This window comes from Cydia splendana, chromosome 23 (genome assembly GCF_910591565.1).
Source record: "Cydia splendana chromosome 23, ilCydSple1.2, whole genome shotgun sequence".
Lineage (NCBI taxonomy): Eukaryota > Metazoa > Arthropoda > Insecta > Lepidoptera > Tortricidae > Cydia > Cydia splendana.
The window spans coordinates 3,380,876-3,401,520 of record NC_085982.1 but is presented as its reverse complement, the minus strand read 5'-3'; the positions used below and the strand labels follow the sequence as shown (position 1 = coordinate 3,401,520).

The following is a 20,645-nucleotide window of genomic DNA, read 5'->3' as shown; positions in this document are numbered from 1 at the left end:
TTCCACAATCATTTTTCCACCGTTGTATTGTTTACGGAATGGACGGACCAGTATAAGCCTAATTTTATATTAAAGGAAAAAATGGAAAAATTTACGCTTCCGGCAGGACTTGAACCCGCATCCTCCACAATCCGTGTGTTGCTCTTAACCAATTGAGCTACGGAAGCCTACCAGGACATCGCAAATCTTTCCATTCCTTTCTTTATGTAAACACGCCTTTGGGGTGGCGTATAGCAGACGTATCTGCTTGTTAAAAAATTGATTTAGTATGGGTTAGCACATTGTTACTGGTGAATTCTCAATGAAACTTGAGACTCCGGTGCCGTTAAAAGATGTAATTGTCTTTCGGTAGATGTCGCTATACGCCACCCCAAAGGCGTGTTTACATAAAGAAAGGAATGGAAAGATTTGCGATGTCCTGGTAGGCTTCCGTAGCTCAATTGGTTAAGAGCAACACACGGATTGTGGAGGATGCGGGTTCAAGTCCTGCCGGAAGCGTAAATTTTTCCATTTTTTCCTTTAATATAAAATTTGGAATATCGCTCGCAGACGTATCTGCTTGTTAAAAAATTGATTTAGTATGGGTTAGCACATTGTTACTGGTGAATTCTCAATGAAACTTGAGACTCCGGTGCCGTTAAAAGATGTAATTGTCTTTCGGTAGATGTCGCTATACGCCACCCCAAAGGCGTGTTTACATAAAGAAAGGAATGGAAAGATTTGCGATGTCCTGGTAGGCTTCCGTAGCTCAATTGGTTAAGAGCAACACACGGATTGTGGAGGATGCGGGTTCAAGTCCTGCCGGAAGCGTAAATTTTTCCATTTTTTCCTTTAATATAAAATTTGGAATATCGCTCGCAGACGTATCTGCTTGTTAAAAAATTGATTCAGTATAAGCCTAACCCCCGGTCACGCAAAATTATCCAGAATCCAGGGGTCAAATTAAACTAGATCTTGTAGTCGAGTGTAAACCAGTTAACAAATAATGATGCAAGATTGAGCGAACGCCGCCACTTAATCCAATTACAGAAGAATCCGATCCTACGCTTAACGTGGTTAAGGTGTTTCCGTCACGGTTATCATCTCTCGCTCTGATTAAGTGTACAGGCCGCGTAGCCAACATGCCAATCGCTTACGCTTCGTAGAGATCGAAACGCAACTGCCACTGTCGCACTAATATGAAAGAGTGATAGAGAGACATAAAGCGTTACGTTGTCGAAGCGAAAGCGATTGACACCTTGGCTAGGCCGGCAGATCTCCCGAACGCACATAATATTTTAGCCAACAGCGTCGTATTTGCTTGTCGGACTACGCTAAGTATTCATGCAAAGTGCTACATCAAGTATTATGCATTCTTACGCCAAGTTTGTGCAAAGTTGTCTGGACGCACTTTTAGTAGTGATTATATGGGATGTGAACCAATTGTGAAACGCAACTTAAAGCAGATTTAACCCTTTTCCAGGCCGCACCAAACTACAAGTTTTTCCCAAAAAATACAAATAGATATTTAAAAAATAATGCAGCTTTGATGATTAATGTAATGACAAGTCACTTTGCCCGAAAGTCCAATAGAATATAAACCTTACATTGGACTCCTAAGGTTGAAATTCTATTGGCGCGTATTGTGGTCGTTGCACTAGGTGCACTATGCCTGGAAAAGGGTTAAAAGGCATTATTAGCTAGACTATTTTTCGATAATTTCAATGGTGGGGCATTTCACGTCAAGCGGGCAGCGAAAAAAGGGTAACGATCCGGATTTTGTTTATAACTGGGTTAATTGAACATGTATGTGATCTAAAAAAAATGGCATCTTTACTTTTTTTATTTATTGCTTGGTTACGATTATATACGACTTTAAAAAAAATACAAAATCTGAGTAATGGATTTTTCAAATGTCGTGGATGCAAATCATCAAATGCATTTTAAAATAACTTAATGGTGTTTTATATAGAATAATAATGGTATTTCTTGAAAATGAAAAAAAAAGTTATTTTTTTTTTCATATAGTAAACTGGAAGTTTATATTTAAAAAAATTTTTTTTCTAACTTCGCATTTTTTAATTTTTTTTATTTTAGTATAAAAATGTAGTTTATAACCTGGAAATGTTATGTAAAAAAAATTATAGTTGTATCTTGAAATTCGTAGAAGACATGTGATCAAAGTATGAAGGTACTGCGCTAGGTTACGCGTCTCTCTGTACGGAAATGTTGCTTAATATGGCAGTCTAAATGGCAAACATAGGCAAACACTGCAATATGTTATAAGTATTTTAATGAAAAACACTTCTTGTTTACTTTTGTGATACGAAAATAAAATGAGAAGCAATATTTTATCTCCATGTACATGCTGACTGTACATAATTAAATAAACAAATCTCTTATTAAATAATTGGTACCAGTAAGTTATCACCTCATATCGACGTTATATGCTAGAAAGAGATAGATAGTGACGCTATGCAAGCGTCATTCGATTTTCGAATCGAAAGGATTATAACATCGATCACCGTAATAATTCATAGTATTCAAATATTGAATATTCCGTTTTCGAATTTCCGTTACCTCTTAGTGTCACTTAGGCCGCTACCGCGTTGTGTTCTGTTTTCTGCAATTAGTCGTATTATTAGTCGCAATAATATTCAATATTTGAATACTATGAATTATTACGGTGATCGATGTTATAATCCTTTTAAATTAACATCTCACCCGAGAACTAAAATTGTGAGAAAAATTTCTACAAGTTTAGCTGAGAAGTGGGGATTGTCAGCATTTGTTTACGTGTGCACGTCCTGCAGAATACGACTTTCTAAGGAAATATCGCCGGAAAACAATCCCGATATTGTGCAGTCGCAGTCGTCTCAAGGTAGCCAGATATCAACTGATTGTTCACAGCACCAAGAAAGTGATTCATTTGTTCCGGAAGACGAATGTCGTAAAACTGTTTCTACTCAAACAGACATAGCTATAGCAGATGAGGAAATTCTGTGTCAGCTGAAACAGAAATACAATGAGCCGTCTACATCTGCGTCTAAGAAAATGCTAATACTTACTATTGCTCCAAAGTCTTGGAGTGAAAGCAAACTCGCAGAAGAATTTGGGACATCGCGACGACAAGCTAAAAAGGCTAAGGAACTTGTGGATCAATTTGGCGTTTTGGCATCACCCAATTCCCGTAGTGGCCGTAAGCTACCGGTCGAAACAGAAGAGTTAGTCAGAGCATTTTATCTTCGTGAAGATATTAGCAGAGTTATGCCTGGAAAAAAAGATTTTGTATCTGTCAAAACGCACGACGGCAGAACACACTTGCAGAAACAACTTTTGATGTGCAACATTAATGAGTTGTATCAACAGTTTAAAAATGAGTATCCTGACATTAAGGTAGGCTTAACTAAGTTTTACACACTCAGGCCGAAACAGTGTGTCCTTGCTGGCGATTCCGGAACCCACGTTGTGTGTGTGTGTACATATCACCAGAATGTTAAACTTATGCTCAATGGAGGAAATATAGATTCACTTACTGCAGAAACCAACATCCACCTTGCTTGTTATAAAGAGTGCCTGCGAAGAATGATGTGCCCTAACCCTACGTCTAAATGTCACTTGATGACATCTAAATCATCCCCAACTGAACGTTGTAACGATTGTCCTGGATTGGATGCGATTCGGGATCACTTAAAAAATGTTTTTGATGACAATAACATCACAAACGTTCAGTATGAACAATGGATGGGAACGGACCGCTTTTCGATAGTCACCCAAGTGCTTCCCGCAGATGACTTTGTGGATAGCTTTTGTAATGCTTTAGATATCCTAAAACCACATGCATATATCGCTGAACAACAAGCACTCTTTTTTAAACAGCTAAAAGAGACAATATCTGAAGGTGAAATCTTAGTCCAATGCGATTTTGCCGAAAATTACAGTTTCGTTATACAAGATTCCGCACAGTCCTTTCATTGGAATAATGATCAGTCAACGCTGCTAACATCGGTATTTTACTACAAAGACCAGAATAAATTACAACACGGAAGCATTGTAATGATATCCGATGATCTAAAGCACGATACAGCTTCATTTTACGCATTTCAGAAAATATTTCACACACATCTCTCAGAAAAAAATATTGCAGTGACAAAAATTATGTATAGCACCGATGGAGCCACACAACATTTTAAAAACAGATTTAACTTTGTTAATATACATTGTTATAAAGATGACTTTGGCATTGAAGCAGAAATTCATTTTCATGCAACTTCACATGGAAAGGGGCCTTGCGATGGTCTTGGCGGGAACCTGAAAAGACTAGCAACTCGTGCAAGCCTTCAAATGCCAACAAACAGAGCAATAACTACACCTTTGCGTTTATATGAATGGGCGAGAACATCGTTAAAGGAAACAGCAGTATATTATTGTGCCAAGGAAGATATACAGCAACACAGACTGTTCTTGCAACCACGATTTGACAGGGCTATCACCATTCCTGGAACGAAAAAATACCACGCTTTTCTACTGACACCTGAGGGTATAACTATAAAACGGACCAGTTTTACCACAGACTCTAAAGTAGTTAAAATAACCAAATAAATAAAAGATTTTATTACATGCTACTCTCTTGTTTTACTTATTCCAAGTGCCCAATGAAAAAACATAAAAAATATAGAAGTATTATACTTAATTTTAATAATATCGTAATAGTAATAGCCGTTTTGCATACTTATAAACCATATGTTACACTTGATATCACCGCACTACGAAACAACTCAGGAAAACGTGCCGTGACTACCGTGCAGCACCATAGTTTTTTGATCAGTTTCTTTTACGAATTTCAAGATACAACTATAATTTTTTTTACATAACATTTCCAGGTTATAAACTACATTTTTATGCTAAAATAAAAAAATAAAAAAATGCGAAGTTAGAAAAAAAATTTTTTTTTATATATACTTCCAGTTTACTATATGAAAAAAAAATTAAATTTAACTTTTTTTTTCATTTTCAAGAAATAACATTATTATTCTATATAAAACACCATTAAGTTATTTTAAAATGCATTTGATGATTTGCATCCACGACATTTGAAAAATCCATTACTCAGATTTTGTATTTTTTTTAAAGTCGTATATAATCGTAACCAAGCAATAAATAAAAAAAGTAAAGATGCCATTTTTTTTAGATCACATACATGTTCAATTAACCCAGTTATAAACAAAATCCGGATCGTTACCCTTTTTTCGCTGCCCGCTTGACGTGAAATGCCCCTGGTTTTGTTTAGGCGACGTCTCGAAATCCCGAAAGACTGTTCCGAAAGACAACGAAAATAATTTTGCCCAAGTATATAGGTGACCTCAAAGCACCTCTAGGGACAGAAGAAAATAGCTGTTAAATAAATCTATTATTATTATTATTCAGAGTCCACTGTGTCCCTCTGCTGAGCAAAGGCCTCCCCCCTCTTCTTCCACTCGTCTCTGTTTAGTGCTATGTCTGGCCAGCCTCTCAAGAAGGAGTCAAAAAGTTATCCCGCCATCGCCGACGAGGCCTGCCGGCTCCCCGGTTAGACTCGTGGGGCTCCCACTCTGTATATAAATCTGTTAGTTATAATATAAAATCTGATGCTCAGTCTTCGAAATGTCAATGGTCAAGATTGCAAATAATCTGCACTTTGTTGGCTTTACTACAAGCCACGGCTTCTTTACGCTTACTATCAGCTCGAGATTTAACCTCAATTCTCATGTAAATAAATAAACGTCTAGTACAAGTAGTGAATGAGTATTAGGTATTAGGAGTAGTTTGTCATACTATGGCTTAGTCATAGTACTCGAATCCTTAGAATTTTCTGCTTTAAGACTCGACTCAGTTTTTTTAAACTCGAGTTCTTTTCAACTTGTAGAGTCTTTTGTAGAGACTCGAGTCCTTTTCAGAGAATATATTGTAAATAAAATTAGTAGCATTAAAAATGTGCAGTAATTTTGTGTCTTTGTTTGGCTGTGTTGGTAGGAAAGTAGCTTTGATCAGAAACTGGAACTCGTGCCATTTGATAGGCAAACAGCCTAAACAGGTGATTGGACCAATTACTCGTTAGCATGTTTGTTCAGTTAATGTAAAGGGATTCAATCAGTACCAAACATATATGCTTACATTCTAATTGATTTGTTCCCCTTTTATGTTGCCCCGTTTAAGGGATATTGTTCAAAGGGAGTTATCGGGATTTTTTTGATTACAGATTTTATTTTATATTCTGCTGATTTGATAGACGGAACGATGTGTTACGTTTTAAGAATACGCGTCAATAAATATGTATATATCAATTTTGTTGTTGTCTCAATCTGGGAAAAGATCGTCTACAAGCTTTCGTCGCTTTTAACTCTTGCGTTTGTACACAGCTCCCTTTACAGGGGGTCAGTTGAGCAGATGGAGTGAACCTCTTCCTATCTGACTGTGTCTGAACGACGTACGTATACAAATATAAAAGTTATTGCCCTATGACGATCTTCCCAGCTGGGTCATTCCAGGTGATTTCAACAAATCGAGTGTGCCGTATGATTTTTGATTTGAATAAAAAAAATTGAGGATATACTTCATGGTGGCAGAAGTGCTGAACCACCACCAGTTTTTTTTTTTATCTTTTAATTTCCAAGTTTTGCCCATTTGAAGTTAACAGTGGGGTTAAATTCCTGCTTGTACAAAATCAGACCTAATTTTTTTTCTATAAAAGGTAACGAAATAATTATTACTTTTTTTGATTAGGTAAGAAATGTGGATATTATACTGTATGACAAAATTTATCTGAATTAACTACAAAAAAAATGGTGACCACCCGAAGTGTACACCTAATTGGTCAATTATTGCAATTTTAAATTGGTTCTTGTGCCAACCCTGGTGCATATCAAATATTACTTTTTTCTGAAATATAAAGTCCTTGCCGTGTTCATCTTGTAAAATAAATATAATTGTGTAAGATCAATTACTTCTAATAGAAAAATATAAGTGAAAAATGAGAAATTCGAAAAATGCTCATGTTTGAGTCTAAAAAAATCCATGTGGAAGATAAAATAAAATTTTGATTTTAGTCAGCAAATATAGCTGATATCTTCGTTAATTAGACTTAGGAAAAAAGTTTTGTTATTTTGCCTATTTTTTGAAATATGATTTTTTAAACTGCTCATCTCATACATTTTCGCTCTTGTTGTATTTATGCAGATTAAAATACATATGACCTTAAACTTATAAATATGAATGAATTCGATGGAAAAATATAAATAAAATCCAGACGATTGAAATTTACTTTATATATTTATACAAAAAAAAACATCATTTGCAAACCTTTGCTACTTCAAATTTTTCTGAAGTTGAATAACGTCGCACTTTTAATTCATTTTGAGAAATGGGAACGAAGCTATGATAAGAACGTGTATTTTTTATGGTCCTTATATTTTTAAATCGCTCTGATAGATATACCTCAGCTTCTTCGACATCTGATTTTGAGACGAAAAAGAACTTGATCCCATGAATTTTATTCACACAAAACTCGTACATAGCTTCAGGTGATAAAATGTTATCACTACCTGTGATGCGTTGCAGACTAGCTTTTCTAATCAACCGCTTAATCGTGCCGCCAGCACCATCACAGGGGGATTTGCCGTGAGAGGTGGCAAAAAAGTTCCACCCTGCTTTTAGTCCGAAGTCATCGTAATGATGACACAAGTTTACAAAATTCTTCTTGTTCTTATATTGTGCAGCTGCACCATCACTGAAATAATGTATCATTTCCAATTTGTCATATTCTTGTTTTAGGCATTCAAGCAAAACCTTTTGGAAAGCGAAAAATGATACGGTGTTGTGAGTTAAACAATCGCTGATAATACAAAATATTCTACACTGGATAACGTCATTATTGGGCCGTTTACTTATGTTCGTAATTTAGCCATGTAACAAATAAAGCTTGTTAACAAGTCAGGAGGCGTCGGTTATTCACTACACGGCTAATTTAAGAAACATTCGCAAGTGATTCACAATCCTTGTCAGGTAACAGTGCATTGTCGAATTTCTACCCTCATTAAATTTACAAATGAAATTATTGCCATGTCAAAAAAATTATTTGAACATAAAAAACGTAAATAATATCCGTATGACCAATTACCGCCCCATTTTTATTAATTTATAACATAAAACATTTTGTATCGATAGTTGTAAAAAGTAGCATGTTAAAAAAATCATATTTAAAAAAATAGGCAAAATAACAAAACTTTTTTTTGTAAATCTAATTAACGAAATTATCAGCTATATTTTCTGACTACAATCAAATTTTTATTTTCTCTTCCACATGGATTTTTTTAGAGTCAAACACGAGCATTTTTCGAATTTCTCAATTTTCACTTATATTTTTCTATTAGAAGTAATTGATCTAACACAATTATATTTATTTTACAAGATGAACACGGCAAGTACTTTATATTTCAGAAAAAAGTAATATTTGATATGCACCAGGGTTGGCACAAGAACCAATTTAAAATTGCAATAATTGACCAATTAGGTGTACACTTCGGGTGGTCACCATTTTTTTTGTAGTTAATTCAGATAAATTTTGTCATACAGTATAATATCCACATTTCTTACCTAATCAAAAATAGTAATAATTATTTCGTTACCTTTTATAGAAAAAAAGTTAAGTCTGATTTTGTACAAGCAAGAATTTGACCCCTGCTAACTTCGAATGGCCAAAACTTGGAAATTAAAAGATAAAAAAAAAACTGGTGGTGGTTCAGCACTTCTGCCACCATGAAATATATGCTCAATTTTTTTTATGCAAATCAAAAATCATGCGGCACACTTTTTAATTCAAATTTGTTGAAATCACATGGAATGACCCAGCTATAAATGTTATATGCCGGTCTGATCCACATTGACCTTAAAAAACAAGTGCTGACCTAAAAAATTTTTATCAAAAAAAGAAAAGCTTGTAGAAGAGCAAATTGAAAACTGCCACTTATTCCCGGCACGCATCGCAAAGTTGAACATTGCCTGAATTCCAGGGCCTCGGCTTTCGGCGAGAAATTAAATCGCGAGCCGATATGGAATACGCTGAAATCTTCATTGAATTTTGTGCACGTTTCGTTTACAACTTATAGAATGATGAAGATTTTTTTGAGTTATCTTGCACCTATTTAGGACTAGCTACTAGCCCGAGACTTATCATCTTCCTCGCGTTATCCCTGATGCATTTTGTCACGGCTCATGGGACAGTGTTGGCCGAAAGTTAATCCAAATTGAAAATGCTGGCCATTAACCATTATAAATTGAACCGTAATCTGTAATCGTCCGTCACGGTTTAAGGTTCAATTTATAATGGTTAATGGCCAACATTTTCAATTCGCATTAACTTTCGGCCAACACTGTCATGGGAGCCTGGGGTCTAGGATTGCGATTACGATCGTGTAAAGTACTAAGTGACTTTTGTCTGAAATAAAGTGATTTTTATTTATTTAAGTGCTTCCATAATAACTTACACCCCCTCAAGGAACGATTCGAAATGGACACTATCCTATATCCTTCCTGCTACTCAAATAATCCCCATTTCAAATCTGTTCAGCAGTTAAGTGAAGGTTATCTGACAGATAAGAGTTACTTTTGCATTTTTAGTATTACAGTCAATCTGTAAGCACTTGCAGTTGCACTGTGTTTATATTACCATATGCAATTGTATGATTATTATCAAAACGTCAGCGCTAGTTTTAATAGTTTGGTGCGATATGCGATATCGTAAATGCAATCATAATGTTTTGTTCCAATTGTTCTACCATTACACGTCGTCCATTTATAATGAATATAAGACTCGCGTGATTTCTATATCGTTAGCTGCCAATTTATGCAAATTGTGTCTATCACTCGACTGAGAAGATGGAAAGTGAGTCATTTCTAGCCATAACAAGCATTATGCAAGTAGACAGAAAAGATACTCAGAGCTACGACTATGGCAGCGGTTCTCAATCTTTTTTTTTGACGGAACCCTTTTGGAAAGCGAAATACTTGATGGAACCCTACAATAAAACAATAGTTTTTAGAAGTGTGTTTTTTGCATAGTCAAATTTTTCGAGGCGACTAAAGCATAGTGTTCTAAATTCTTGTGGAACCCCTGCAGGGGTGTCGCGGAACCCTAGGGTTCCGCGGAACACACTTAGAGAATGGCTGGACTATGGCATAGCATAAGGCATAAGGTGTCAGACCGTCTACTGCAAGCTTCGAAATTTGTGTATCTTCATCTCCGTCCGTCTTTATGCAAGAACGATAAAGATTTAGATTTTGGGTAAACGATACCCTAATTCAATGAAATCAGAATTAAAATGACACATCACGTCACGTTATTACACATCGGATTACATATCATTACATAAGGTAAACGTACTAGTGCTCGACATGCTAATGCCCAATAGATGACACCTTGCTGTCACCTCTATTGACAATAACTTAAGTTTCAAGATGACATGTACTGGGACGGCGTCGAGCACCAGAACGTTTACCTTATGCCTAAGTAACTATTTACAATCGGACGTATGCGACAATTTCTAGAGTTGAACCACGCTAAGTTTTCATTCTAAGTGCTACGTTAAGTATGGAGTTTATAGGGATATATATTATGCATTCTTACTGCCATGTTAGCGTGGCCAGAGTCATTATTTAAGTCTTGATCTCAGTCCTATTTCAGCGAAATAAACTGCAAAATCAAACGATCGATTACATCGCTCAGCAACCCCATTCCCCAGACAGTATTTACTCAACTTTAGGCTAAGTGTCAACAATCCGACTAAAAGTCTAGACGGAAGCCACCAATTACTACCCACGGAGCATTCTCAACCTTATTCCAATTTCATAAGGTTTATATTAACGTAATAACTGGCTTGTCAAGTTGAATCAAACGGCAGGTCATTGTTTCGAAGCTTTTGTATTGTATGTCTGTCTGTATCGAGCGCTCCTTTGTGGCGAGTGGTGATGTAGGTTTTCCTCGTTTGTGCCAGTTGGCTAGTTTGATCTGATGGCCTTACACTATTCATAGAAACAGGTGCTACATTTTATCATATCGGTTTTATCGGTCATAAGAACATAGTATAATAGTTATTTGTTTTACAAGGAGGTAAATAGTAAATGTAAAACATAACAAATCAAGTTCAAATTACCGTTATTATTATATTTATCTCTCAAAATCATCACTTACTCAATTCTATCAGCCAACATGAGCAAACAACTTAAAATTTGATTACCTCAGATTACTTTGCCTATGGTACATGTGGATAAAATGCAACTTTCTTATCAGTTTTTGAAGTACAAAGAGAGCCTGCGAGCTGGTGTGGGGATTTTTTGTCACCCGATACACGCTGGAAAAGGCTCTCTTAGATTCTCAAAAGAGCAATTTGATGCTCGAGTCCTACCTATTTCATAATCATATATTTCTATATCTTAACCTGACATTGCGTTAGGGGCATGGTGCTAGGGGTTAAAGTATTATATTGTGTAGGTACGAGTATAACGGTGTATTCATGGTTGGAAAACTTCGAAAACGGAATCAAAAACAAAAAAAAATCTATCTTATTTATAGACAGGCGAGAAATTGTCCCTTCACAAAACAAATAGTTCCTAAGAATCCCAAGGGACTTCATTAAATAGTCCCACAATCCACGGACCCTACGCCCTTTGTAGCGGTCAGTCATCGGCCCAATTCCACTGAAATTGGGTCGCTTGGAGGTTTTCACTTAAAACCGATAGGTCAGATATACTAAAGCTAGCAGAGAAAAATAACCTTAAAATTATCACGCAAAAGGGTTAACTTTGTGTAAAGCCTGTCAGACACTTACGTACCTAAAATTAAGAAGAGTTTCCTTGACAATTTGTGGACCTACAGTTTTACTATACGATTAAAACATCAGTCAATGCTTTGATGGGATTGGACATACGCTGTAACGTTTCTGAAGCGAGTAAATATATTTTCACCACACCAGCTCGGAAAGGCTTACTTTGCACTTCAAAAACTGATAGCAAAGTTGCATCTTATTCACGTGTGAGGCAAAGTAATGAAATGCAAATTTTGAGTTGTTTTCTTATGTTTGCTGGTAGAATTGACTTTTAAATGATGATTTTGGATGATAAATATTTAATAACATAAGCGGTGGTGGCCGAGTGGATATGACGCCCGACTTTCAATCCGGAGGTCGCGGGTTCAAATCCTGGCTCGTACCAATGAGTTTTTCGGAACTTATGTACGAAATATCATTTGATATTCACCGCTAGCTTTTCGGTGAAGGAAATCATCGTGAGGAAACCTGCATACATCTGCGAAGAAATTCAAAGGTGTATGTGAAGTCCCCAATCCGCATTGGGCTAGCGTGGGGACTATAGCCCAAGCCCTCTCGCGCATGAGAGGAGGCCTGTGCCCAGCAGTGGGACGTATATAGGCTGAATTATTATTATTATTATATTATTTGCTTCGGGTTGGTGTGGTGAAAAATTTTGTGTTTCACTCGGGGGCAAATTTTGTTTAACCCTCGTGCTTTGAAACCCTCGCAACGCTCAAGATTCCATTTTTCGAACCACTCGCTACGCTCGTGGTTCAATTTTGGAATCTTTCGCTTGCTCGGGTATCAATATTAGCACGAGCGGTTAAACAACAACTTTGCCCCCTTGTAAAACAAATAACTATTAATTATTCTGTCGGATGTTGTGGCAATTATGTAAACATGGCGCTTGATGTTACTCTGCTGTCACGTAAAATGTTTATGTAAAATTATTCTAATTTGGGGTTGGGAATAAACGGGTGAATTTGGCAAACGCTTTTCATACAGTCCGTTGAAGGTTTAAACGTTTTCGTGCAGTCAACAGCTGAAGTGGCTAAGTTTTACAAATTCTTTTCCAGCTTGTAGAGGGCAGATCGAATAAAAAGTTTGTTTTTGGAAAATTTTACCTCAAAAGAGTAGACCAAACTAGCTGCATTTTGCCGATAACTACCTGATAAATGCATCCGCGAATAACAAAAAGACTAAAGCTAAAACAGACTCCCAAACCTGTCGATTAAGCACAAAAATTTGGATTTGGATTTATAGATAAGCAACATTTATCCTCTATAAATACTACACTATAATATACCTAGATAATATAGATTCTATTACATATTATATTTATTATATATATATTTCGGGGATCTCGGAAACGGCTCTAACGATTTCTTTGAAATATGCTATATGGGGGTTTTCGGCGGCGATAAATCGATCTAGCTAGGTCTTATCTCTGGGATAACGCGCATTTTTGAGTTTTTATATGTTTTCCGAGCAAAGCTCGGTCTCCCAGATATTATCAAATTAAATCTAATCTTTCACTTTTCATGTTGTAACACTTATCAATTGAAATAATAGAGCACGGGAAGCGTGTTGAAGGGCCACTGGCTCAAACAATCTAATCATCGGCCCCGTTGGTGGTCAAATGGGTCACTCAGTCACCCTTGCGCTGCGTAATTATGGACACTAAAAAAATATAACATTAGGTGATATAGTATAGGTATAGACTCGGTAAAAATATTAGGTGATATAGGTACGCGACTTGGTCTGCCGTAGCTAAGACTCTATATTATTGACCAATCCATGCTAATATTATAAATGTGAAATTAACCCTGTCTGTCTGTTTGTGACCTCTTTACGCTTAAACCGCTGAAACGTTTTAGATGAAATTTGGTATGGAGATAGTTTGAGCCCCAAGGAAGGTTATAGAGTAGTTTTATATCAATTATCGTCGTTATTCCACATCAGAAGGGCTTCTGACAAAAGTTTCGCGTACTGAAATAAGTTTTCCCTTAAAAACAGACAAGTAGCCAGTAAAATGACTTGTGGTTTAAGTTGTCCATATACTGCCTTTAAGCGAGGTTTAGACTAGCAATTAAGAATTTACATGCAATTTTCAATACATTGCGGTATCTGATCAAACTTTTGAATGCAGTTTACCGTAGTAGTGGCAATGTAACGTAAGGGCCGATTTAGACGGCGCGCGAACTCGTATTCGATTTTAGTTACATTGAAGACTATTGGTTATATCCAATTTAGCCGACCAATCAAATACCGCAATGTAATGAAATTCGCATGCGAGTTCTCGCACCGTCTAATTGAGCCTTAAATTGCATGCAAGTTCTTGCTCGTTTAAGACTCGCTTTAGGCATACATGTAAACATATAATTAATAGATAGGAAACAAATAATATCATATCAATGCAATATTGTGCCGAAGTTAAATTTCTTTGCGAAACAACGTGTCATCATATCTATAACTCGCTGCGCGTCAACATCAGAATCTGACATATCGCGAGCCTTACTGCACACACATAAGGCTCACCTATGCTCAGTAAAGTTTACAGTTAGGCGCGGCGAGTTTGGTGCTCGCCTAATTAGTATCGGGTCGGGGACCTCTCAACTCGTCCGACACTGCCCAAGAGAACGGAATATTTTGCTTTATAATGGCGGATTTCATGTGAAATGGCATTTTTGCGAGCTTTTATTTAGTTTCACCCGTTATCTGCCTGTAATCAAATCTTGCAAGTTAAATTTACTTCTAAAGGCAGTTTTAAGGTTCTCCCGCGGTATAGGCCTAGCCTAGTGCGGGGACCTAGGGTAGTAAATGAAGCAAGTTGTTGTATGGAGACCCATGCATTAATTTCTCAGTCGATGAAATTTAGCTTGGTTATTGTATAGTATGAGCCGAGACTAACATTATAAATATCAAAAAAAAAAAAAAAACTCCTAAGTTAGGTAAAAACACAAATCTGATTATATATTGAACCGAGTAATTCCTCAGTCCAAAATTATTTTACAAAATAAGTTATTTGTATCAGTATGTGATACTAGAAAAAAATCTAAAAGTTTTGTCAAACATGAGAATATTTTTTTATGATACTTCCTTTTTTTGACGCTCATTTTCATGGGAAAATTGCTCTGTCATTTTTTTCTTCTTATATGATCTTAGAATATAATTTGGCGTAGTGGGTAAAAAAATCCAAAAAAAATGCGTATCGAAATGTATGTATGTATAGAACTATTAAAAACTGAGAGTGGAAAATTTTTAGATTTTCATTTTGTAGGTATAAAACGGCAATAAAATGGCATTCCAGTGAAAAAATTAGACTGAGCAATTTTCCGGTCCAAGACACGCCAAAAAATTTTATTTTATTAATACTGGTATTTCTGCTGGGATATTTTTTTGATATTTCATATGTTGTTGCAATAAGTTACATGAATATGTCTGGCGAAGAAAGTTTGAACGGAGCATTTTTCCGTAAATAGTACATTTCGATGCTAGTGCGGAAGGTATGTCATTACTTCACGAGTACCGAGATATCTTGCCACGAGCCGCAGGCGAGTGGGAAGACTCGGGACGAGTGAAGAATGACATTTCCGCACGTGTATCGAACGACGTTTTTTAATACAGTTGCGAAAAAATAAGTAAAACATTGTTAATCGTACACTAAACAAAAGTGGTAACAGTGACAGCTCGCTTAGACGTCGTCTTTAAGTATATTATATCTATGGGCGTTTGGCAGCTATTCCGTTCCATTCAGACACCTTATTAAGAACGGAATTTTCAATATTCAATATTAAAAAATAAACGTGTTATAATGATGAAGAGGTAAGTATTAAAATATGAAATATGTATATTTTTCATATTCTTACATTAACAGTAGGTTTTTATGCTGATTACGACGTTTAAAGGAAACTAATATTAACACTCATCAATAAGTAGTCGTGAATTGGAACAAGTATAAATTTAAAAAAATTGGAAAAGTAAAAAGCACTAGTTCGACATAACCAACTTTCCGCACGCTAAACAGCTACGTAAAGTAGCACTTTGTGAGCAACTGTATTAAAAAAGATATTAACGATTTAAGACTTTAGGTATTTACTTTAATACTATTATTATTATTCTTTGGAAATTTATACAATACTTTTTATTTATTGATACTTTATCATACTGTAAAGTTTTTTCAGGCTGAGGAATTACTGCGGGGTCCACTACCTTTATTTACTACACTAACCCCTGGAAATTCTGTATTACTCATATGAAACCATTCATGCTATACACCAACCGGATATCACATCAATTTCTGTATAAGTACTGTCCTGTTTTGTGTGCAATAAACTTATTTTTATCTTATCTATATCTTAAATTTGACCAACTTCCCGGTTTCCAATGAAGCTGAAAATTTGGGTGATAACTAAGCATTGTGTGTTCAGATATTTGTGAGCACCTTGGCCGCTCCGATATATCTGACAGCGACTGAACCTATACCAACACAATATCGAGGTTGCTTTAACAATTAGTTTCTCATTAACTCTAGACTCTAGGTCGTTTCGGCAAGTTTCACATTACTAGGTAGTTATTACAGGTTCCTATCGGGTTGCTATTAAACCAAATTGCTTCCTATTGGAACTCGGAACAATGTGTCGGCCTTACAGATCCTGCCACTAGATGGTGCATCCTCAGGCCATCATGTTTTCAGATGATAAAAGCAGCATCTGTGATCAAGCGTCTGCGCCGCTCGTGGCTATATAACCCAATTCTTGAACGGCATAATTGTCCACATTTCTGACAAGTAAAATTAGGGTCCGCACCAAAGCAACCCTCGTCATGTATGTTTCAGTAGCGCGGTAATGCAGTAACCCTGTCTTCTGTTATAGTTAGGATACTCCGAAGACAGCGCATGCGCAGCGCATCGTTCCTAATAGATGGATAGTGGTTCTGTGAGCTCTAGACCTCCCGAACCTTCATAGCTGCACAGTTTTTAAATTTCCAACAACTGAATCGACAAATCTATGTAGTTATCGAACTTTCCCACAAAATTTCACGAGAATCGGTTGAGAAATGTAACCTATAAAGAGAATCGATGGAAAGACGGAGATACATGTCGCTCGCACTTCACACTTCACACAATAAATGCCAAATTGTCATTTTGTAAATAGTTATCGGATCAACTACTTGATGAAAGGCAACCAGAAACGACAAGTAATTGACATGTACGCTTCTTTATTTTCCCCAATGTGTGGGGCATGAAATGTATATTTCACAATGCGAAGTCTACATATGTGAGGTAGTCTGTGGTCGGCTCCCAACAATGTTTGCTTTGAATTCTAAATGCTTTCTTTTGTTTTGCTTCTGCTACAGTATAAATATTGTGTTGCGAACGTACCGACTTGGGTCACTCGTGAAATATTTCGTTCGTTATACGAATAATATTTTCCGTACTTAGAACTCGTGCATATGGCCATTTGGCAAAGGATAAAATGACTCCTAACAAAATTGTAATGGATTGATTTGATTTTTATTGCATTTCATACCTTATCTTCTTATCAACCGTTATACTCTGCAGGGTGTCGTGGTCAATAGGGTTGGCTGGTCGAAGTATTTAGCAGATGGCGCCAGCAAGCTATGCCCAGTCAATCCATAGAATTGTGACAAAATCTTGTATTTTTAATAGAATCTTATGCCCTGGATGCCAGCCCTTTAAGCCAACTCTCATAGATCTCAACCAAATCTCAACTAGAGAAAGGGGCAAGCTTATGATGGCGCCATCTATGCAAACCTTTGAGAGTTGCCAACCTCATTGTCAGTCATAGATGTTGCTCGCTGTATATTTTTCACGGCTGCAGGTCATTCTGGAAAACTTGTTTCAGTCCAGCTTTATATTATATTAGTGAGTGACAATAACATGAGATCCCAAACGGCCTTCATATTGACTGTTTCGTTGACAAGGCATGGAGTTCACAAACATCTTTACAAGCCAACCTTCCAAAAACAGATTTACACGACGTTATTGCCAGTGCCGTAGAGGCGTGTAAATAATATTCTTGGAACGTTGGCTTGTCAAGTCAACTTGACTGTACGCAGTGACATAGAAATAAAATCCTTGACTGTTTAACCCTACATCTATTAATACCAAAATTTTACTTTGTTTATCCGCGAAAAAATAACGAGCTAGACAGTCAGTGCTAACCCCGTTTTACTTACTTGGATATTTTTTTACATGCAAAAAATGTTCCCACCCTCCCACCGCAAAAATAAATACGCAAATAAATATAACAAACCACCACCAAAAGAACAATACTCGACACGTGTTTCGACTCTCTACGAGGCATCCTCAGGAGATGTTGACGGTCTGACGCCCGGCAACGGAATACATCTATTCTGCATTTGGATGAAATAGAAATGTGATGATTTTATTTTATTTATTGATCAAATAAGTAACACAGCATTACAGTATAAAACACTGTGAAACTACAAAATAAAAGAAAAGACAAAGAAAAACAATACACATAAAAATGAAATTAACTAACATTAGATTTGGGCGACGTCGTAACAGCGTGGCTCGGCGTAGGGTATGATAATGATATTAAAAAGATTTTTGTTTGTTCCAGGCGAAACGTCTCAACGGGAACGGGGAGCTTGCCGCCATCAAGGTGATCAAGCTGGAGCCGGGCGATGACTTCGCCATCATCCAGCAGGAGATCCTGATGATGAAGGATTGCAGGCACCCCAACATAGTCGCCTACTACGGCTCCTACCTCAGGAGAGACAAGCTTTGGATCTCTATGGAGTACTGTGGGGGAGGGAGCTTGCAGGTCAGTTTCATGTCAAGGTTTCTCATAATTTCCCCTTCTAGCTACTTGCTTAGATGTTCTCGCGAGTCTAAAAGGTCAGTGTTTTCTGAAGGTATTCGGACTTCAAATTTCGGAACTTCATATAACGGATTCCAAATTTCCCATTTTTAAGTTTATAACTATAGACACAGCATTAAAACCGCAGCCGAAATGTTGCCGCGATTAAAGTGATCAAGCTTGAGACAGGAGCGTTTTTAACTTCCTAAACGATGGAGGTTTTCACCTGCTCAGTTATCTTCACTGCTGAGACCCGTAAATCCACAGGATTTGCTTAGTCAGTTTAGCGTATCTCACTGCTGTCTAAAAATACAGAATCGTCCTTAATTGTTATATTTCTCATATTCCAGGACATCTACCACGTGACGGGCCCGCTGACCGAGCTGCAGATAGCCTACATGTGTCGAGAGACATTAATGGGGCTCTCCTATCTGCATAGCATGGGCAAGATGCATCGGTGAGCATTTCATCTAATATTTTTATCAGCTATAGTTAACGCCTATTTCACCAACTTGACAAAAGTGAAGGAAGCGAAAGAGGTATGTCAGGATCGTAGCAAGTGGAAATCGGTGGTCTCTGCCTACCCCTCCGGGAAATAGGCGTGATTATATGTATGTATGTAAATTTTTGGACCAGTAAGTAACGACGGAGCCTGGTTGTAAACTTGTTGAACCAGCAATGTACCTACGGTGAATTTGAGTTATCCAACTATTGTCATCGTGGTCAAACTGGGGCCTGTACAGGCCTAGCACATGACTGGCGCGACAGTATCTCGCCGCGAGATAGACTACCCGTCTTTTTTTAACGGCTGCTATTTAACTGATCACCAGATTTAGTAAAATTTAATACCAAAAAAATCTATTTTACCACCCTAAAATCATGAATGATCACCAAAATTATAACACCATTTTAATGTGAAATGATTACCAATTTTATTACATTTTACTATCCTTTTAAAGGAAATGACACCAAACTAATCATTATTAACCCAAAAATAGTTCATGATTACCAAATTTCAAACCCCATTTTAATGTGAAATGATAACCAAATTTTTACATCTTGCTATCCTGTTAAAGAAAATGACACCAAAATAATCATTGTAAACCCAAAAATAGTAAATGACCACCAAAATTAGAACTCCATTTTAATGTAAAATGATAACCAAATTTTTAAATCTTGCTATCCTACTAAAGCAAATGACTCCAAAATAATTATTGTAAACGCAAAAATAGTAAATGATCACAAATATTGTAACCAAATTTTAATTAAAAATGTGGAAATATTTAATATATCGTTATCCTATTAAATTAATTAATCCACTTCGTCACCTTTTTCTAGTAGCATTTTATTTCTGTAACAGTCGCAGTTCTAACCTAACCTAACCCACTTTTCTAGTAGCATTTTGTTTCTGTAAGGGTCGCAGTTCAAACCTAACCTAACCCACTTTTCTAGTAGCATTTCTTTTCTGCAAGGGTCGCAGTTCAAACCTAACCTAACCCACTTTTCTAGTAGCATTTCGTTTCTGTATGGGTCGCAGTTCAAACCTAACCTAACCCACTTTTCTATTAGCATTTCTTTTCTGTAAGGGTCGCAGTTCAAACCTAACCTAACCCACTTTTCTAGTAGCGTTTCGTATCTGTATGGGTAGCAGTTGAAACTAAACCTAACCTACTTTTCTAGTACCATTTCGTTTCTGTAAGGGTCGCAGTGCTAACCTAACCTAACCCACTTAACTGATAGCAGTGTAACTTACTTTTCTAGTAGCATAACGAAATGCTACTAGAAAAGTAGATTAGGTTAGGTAGGTATACTAGGTATGCGGTGCGGGCTACGGGGGGTTGAGCGGGAGGGGCTAGTAATTTTGGCATCAGTTTACTTTATTTGGTAATATGTATACATTTTTTGGTAATCATAGTGGTTTATTTAGGTGAAAATATCGCATTAATTTGGTCTTCAAGATTTGGTGATCATTAATGAT

General features: G+C 36.7%; 1 protein-coding gene across 1 annotated transcript in view; it reads left to right on the top strand.

The window, feature by feature from the left end:
* LOC134801885 (mitogen-activated protein kinase kinase kinase kinase 5) overlaps positions 1-20,645 on the top strand; it is a 59,287-nt gene that overhangs the window by 18,707 nt on the left and 19,935 nt on the right. Inside the window, exons 2-3 of the mRNA XM_063774538.1 lie at positions 18,428-18,631; positions 19,018-19,124. Coding sequence (XP_063630608.1) covers positions 18,428-18,631; positions 19,018-19,124 — 311 coding nt within the window. The remainder of the gene's footprint in view (positions 1-18,427; positions 18,632-19,017; positions 19,125-20,645) is intronic.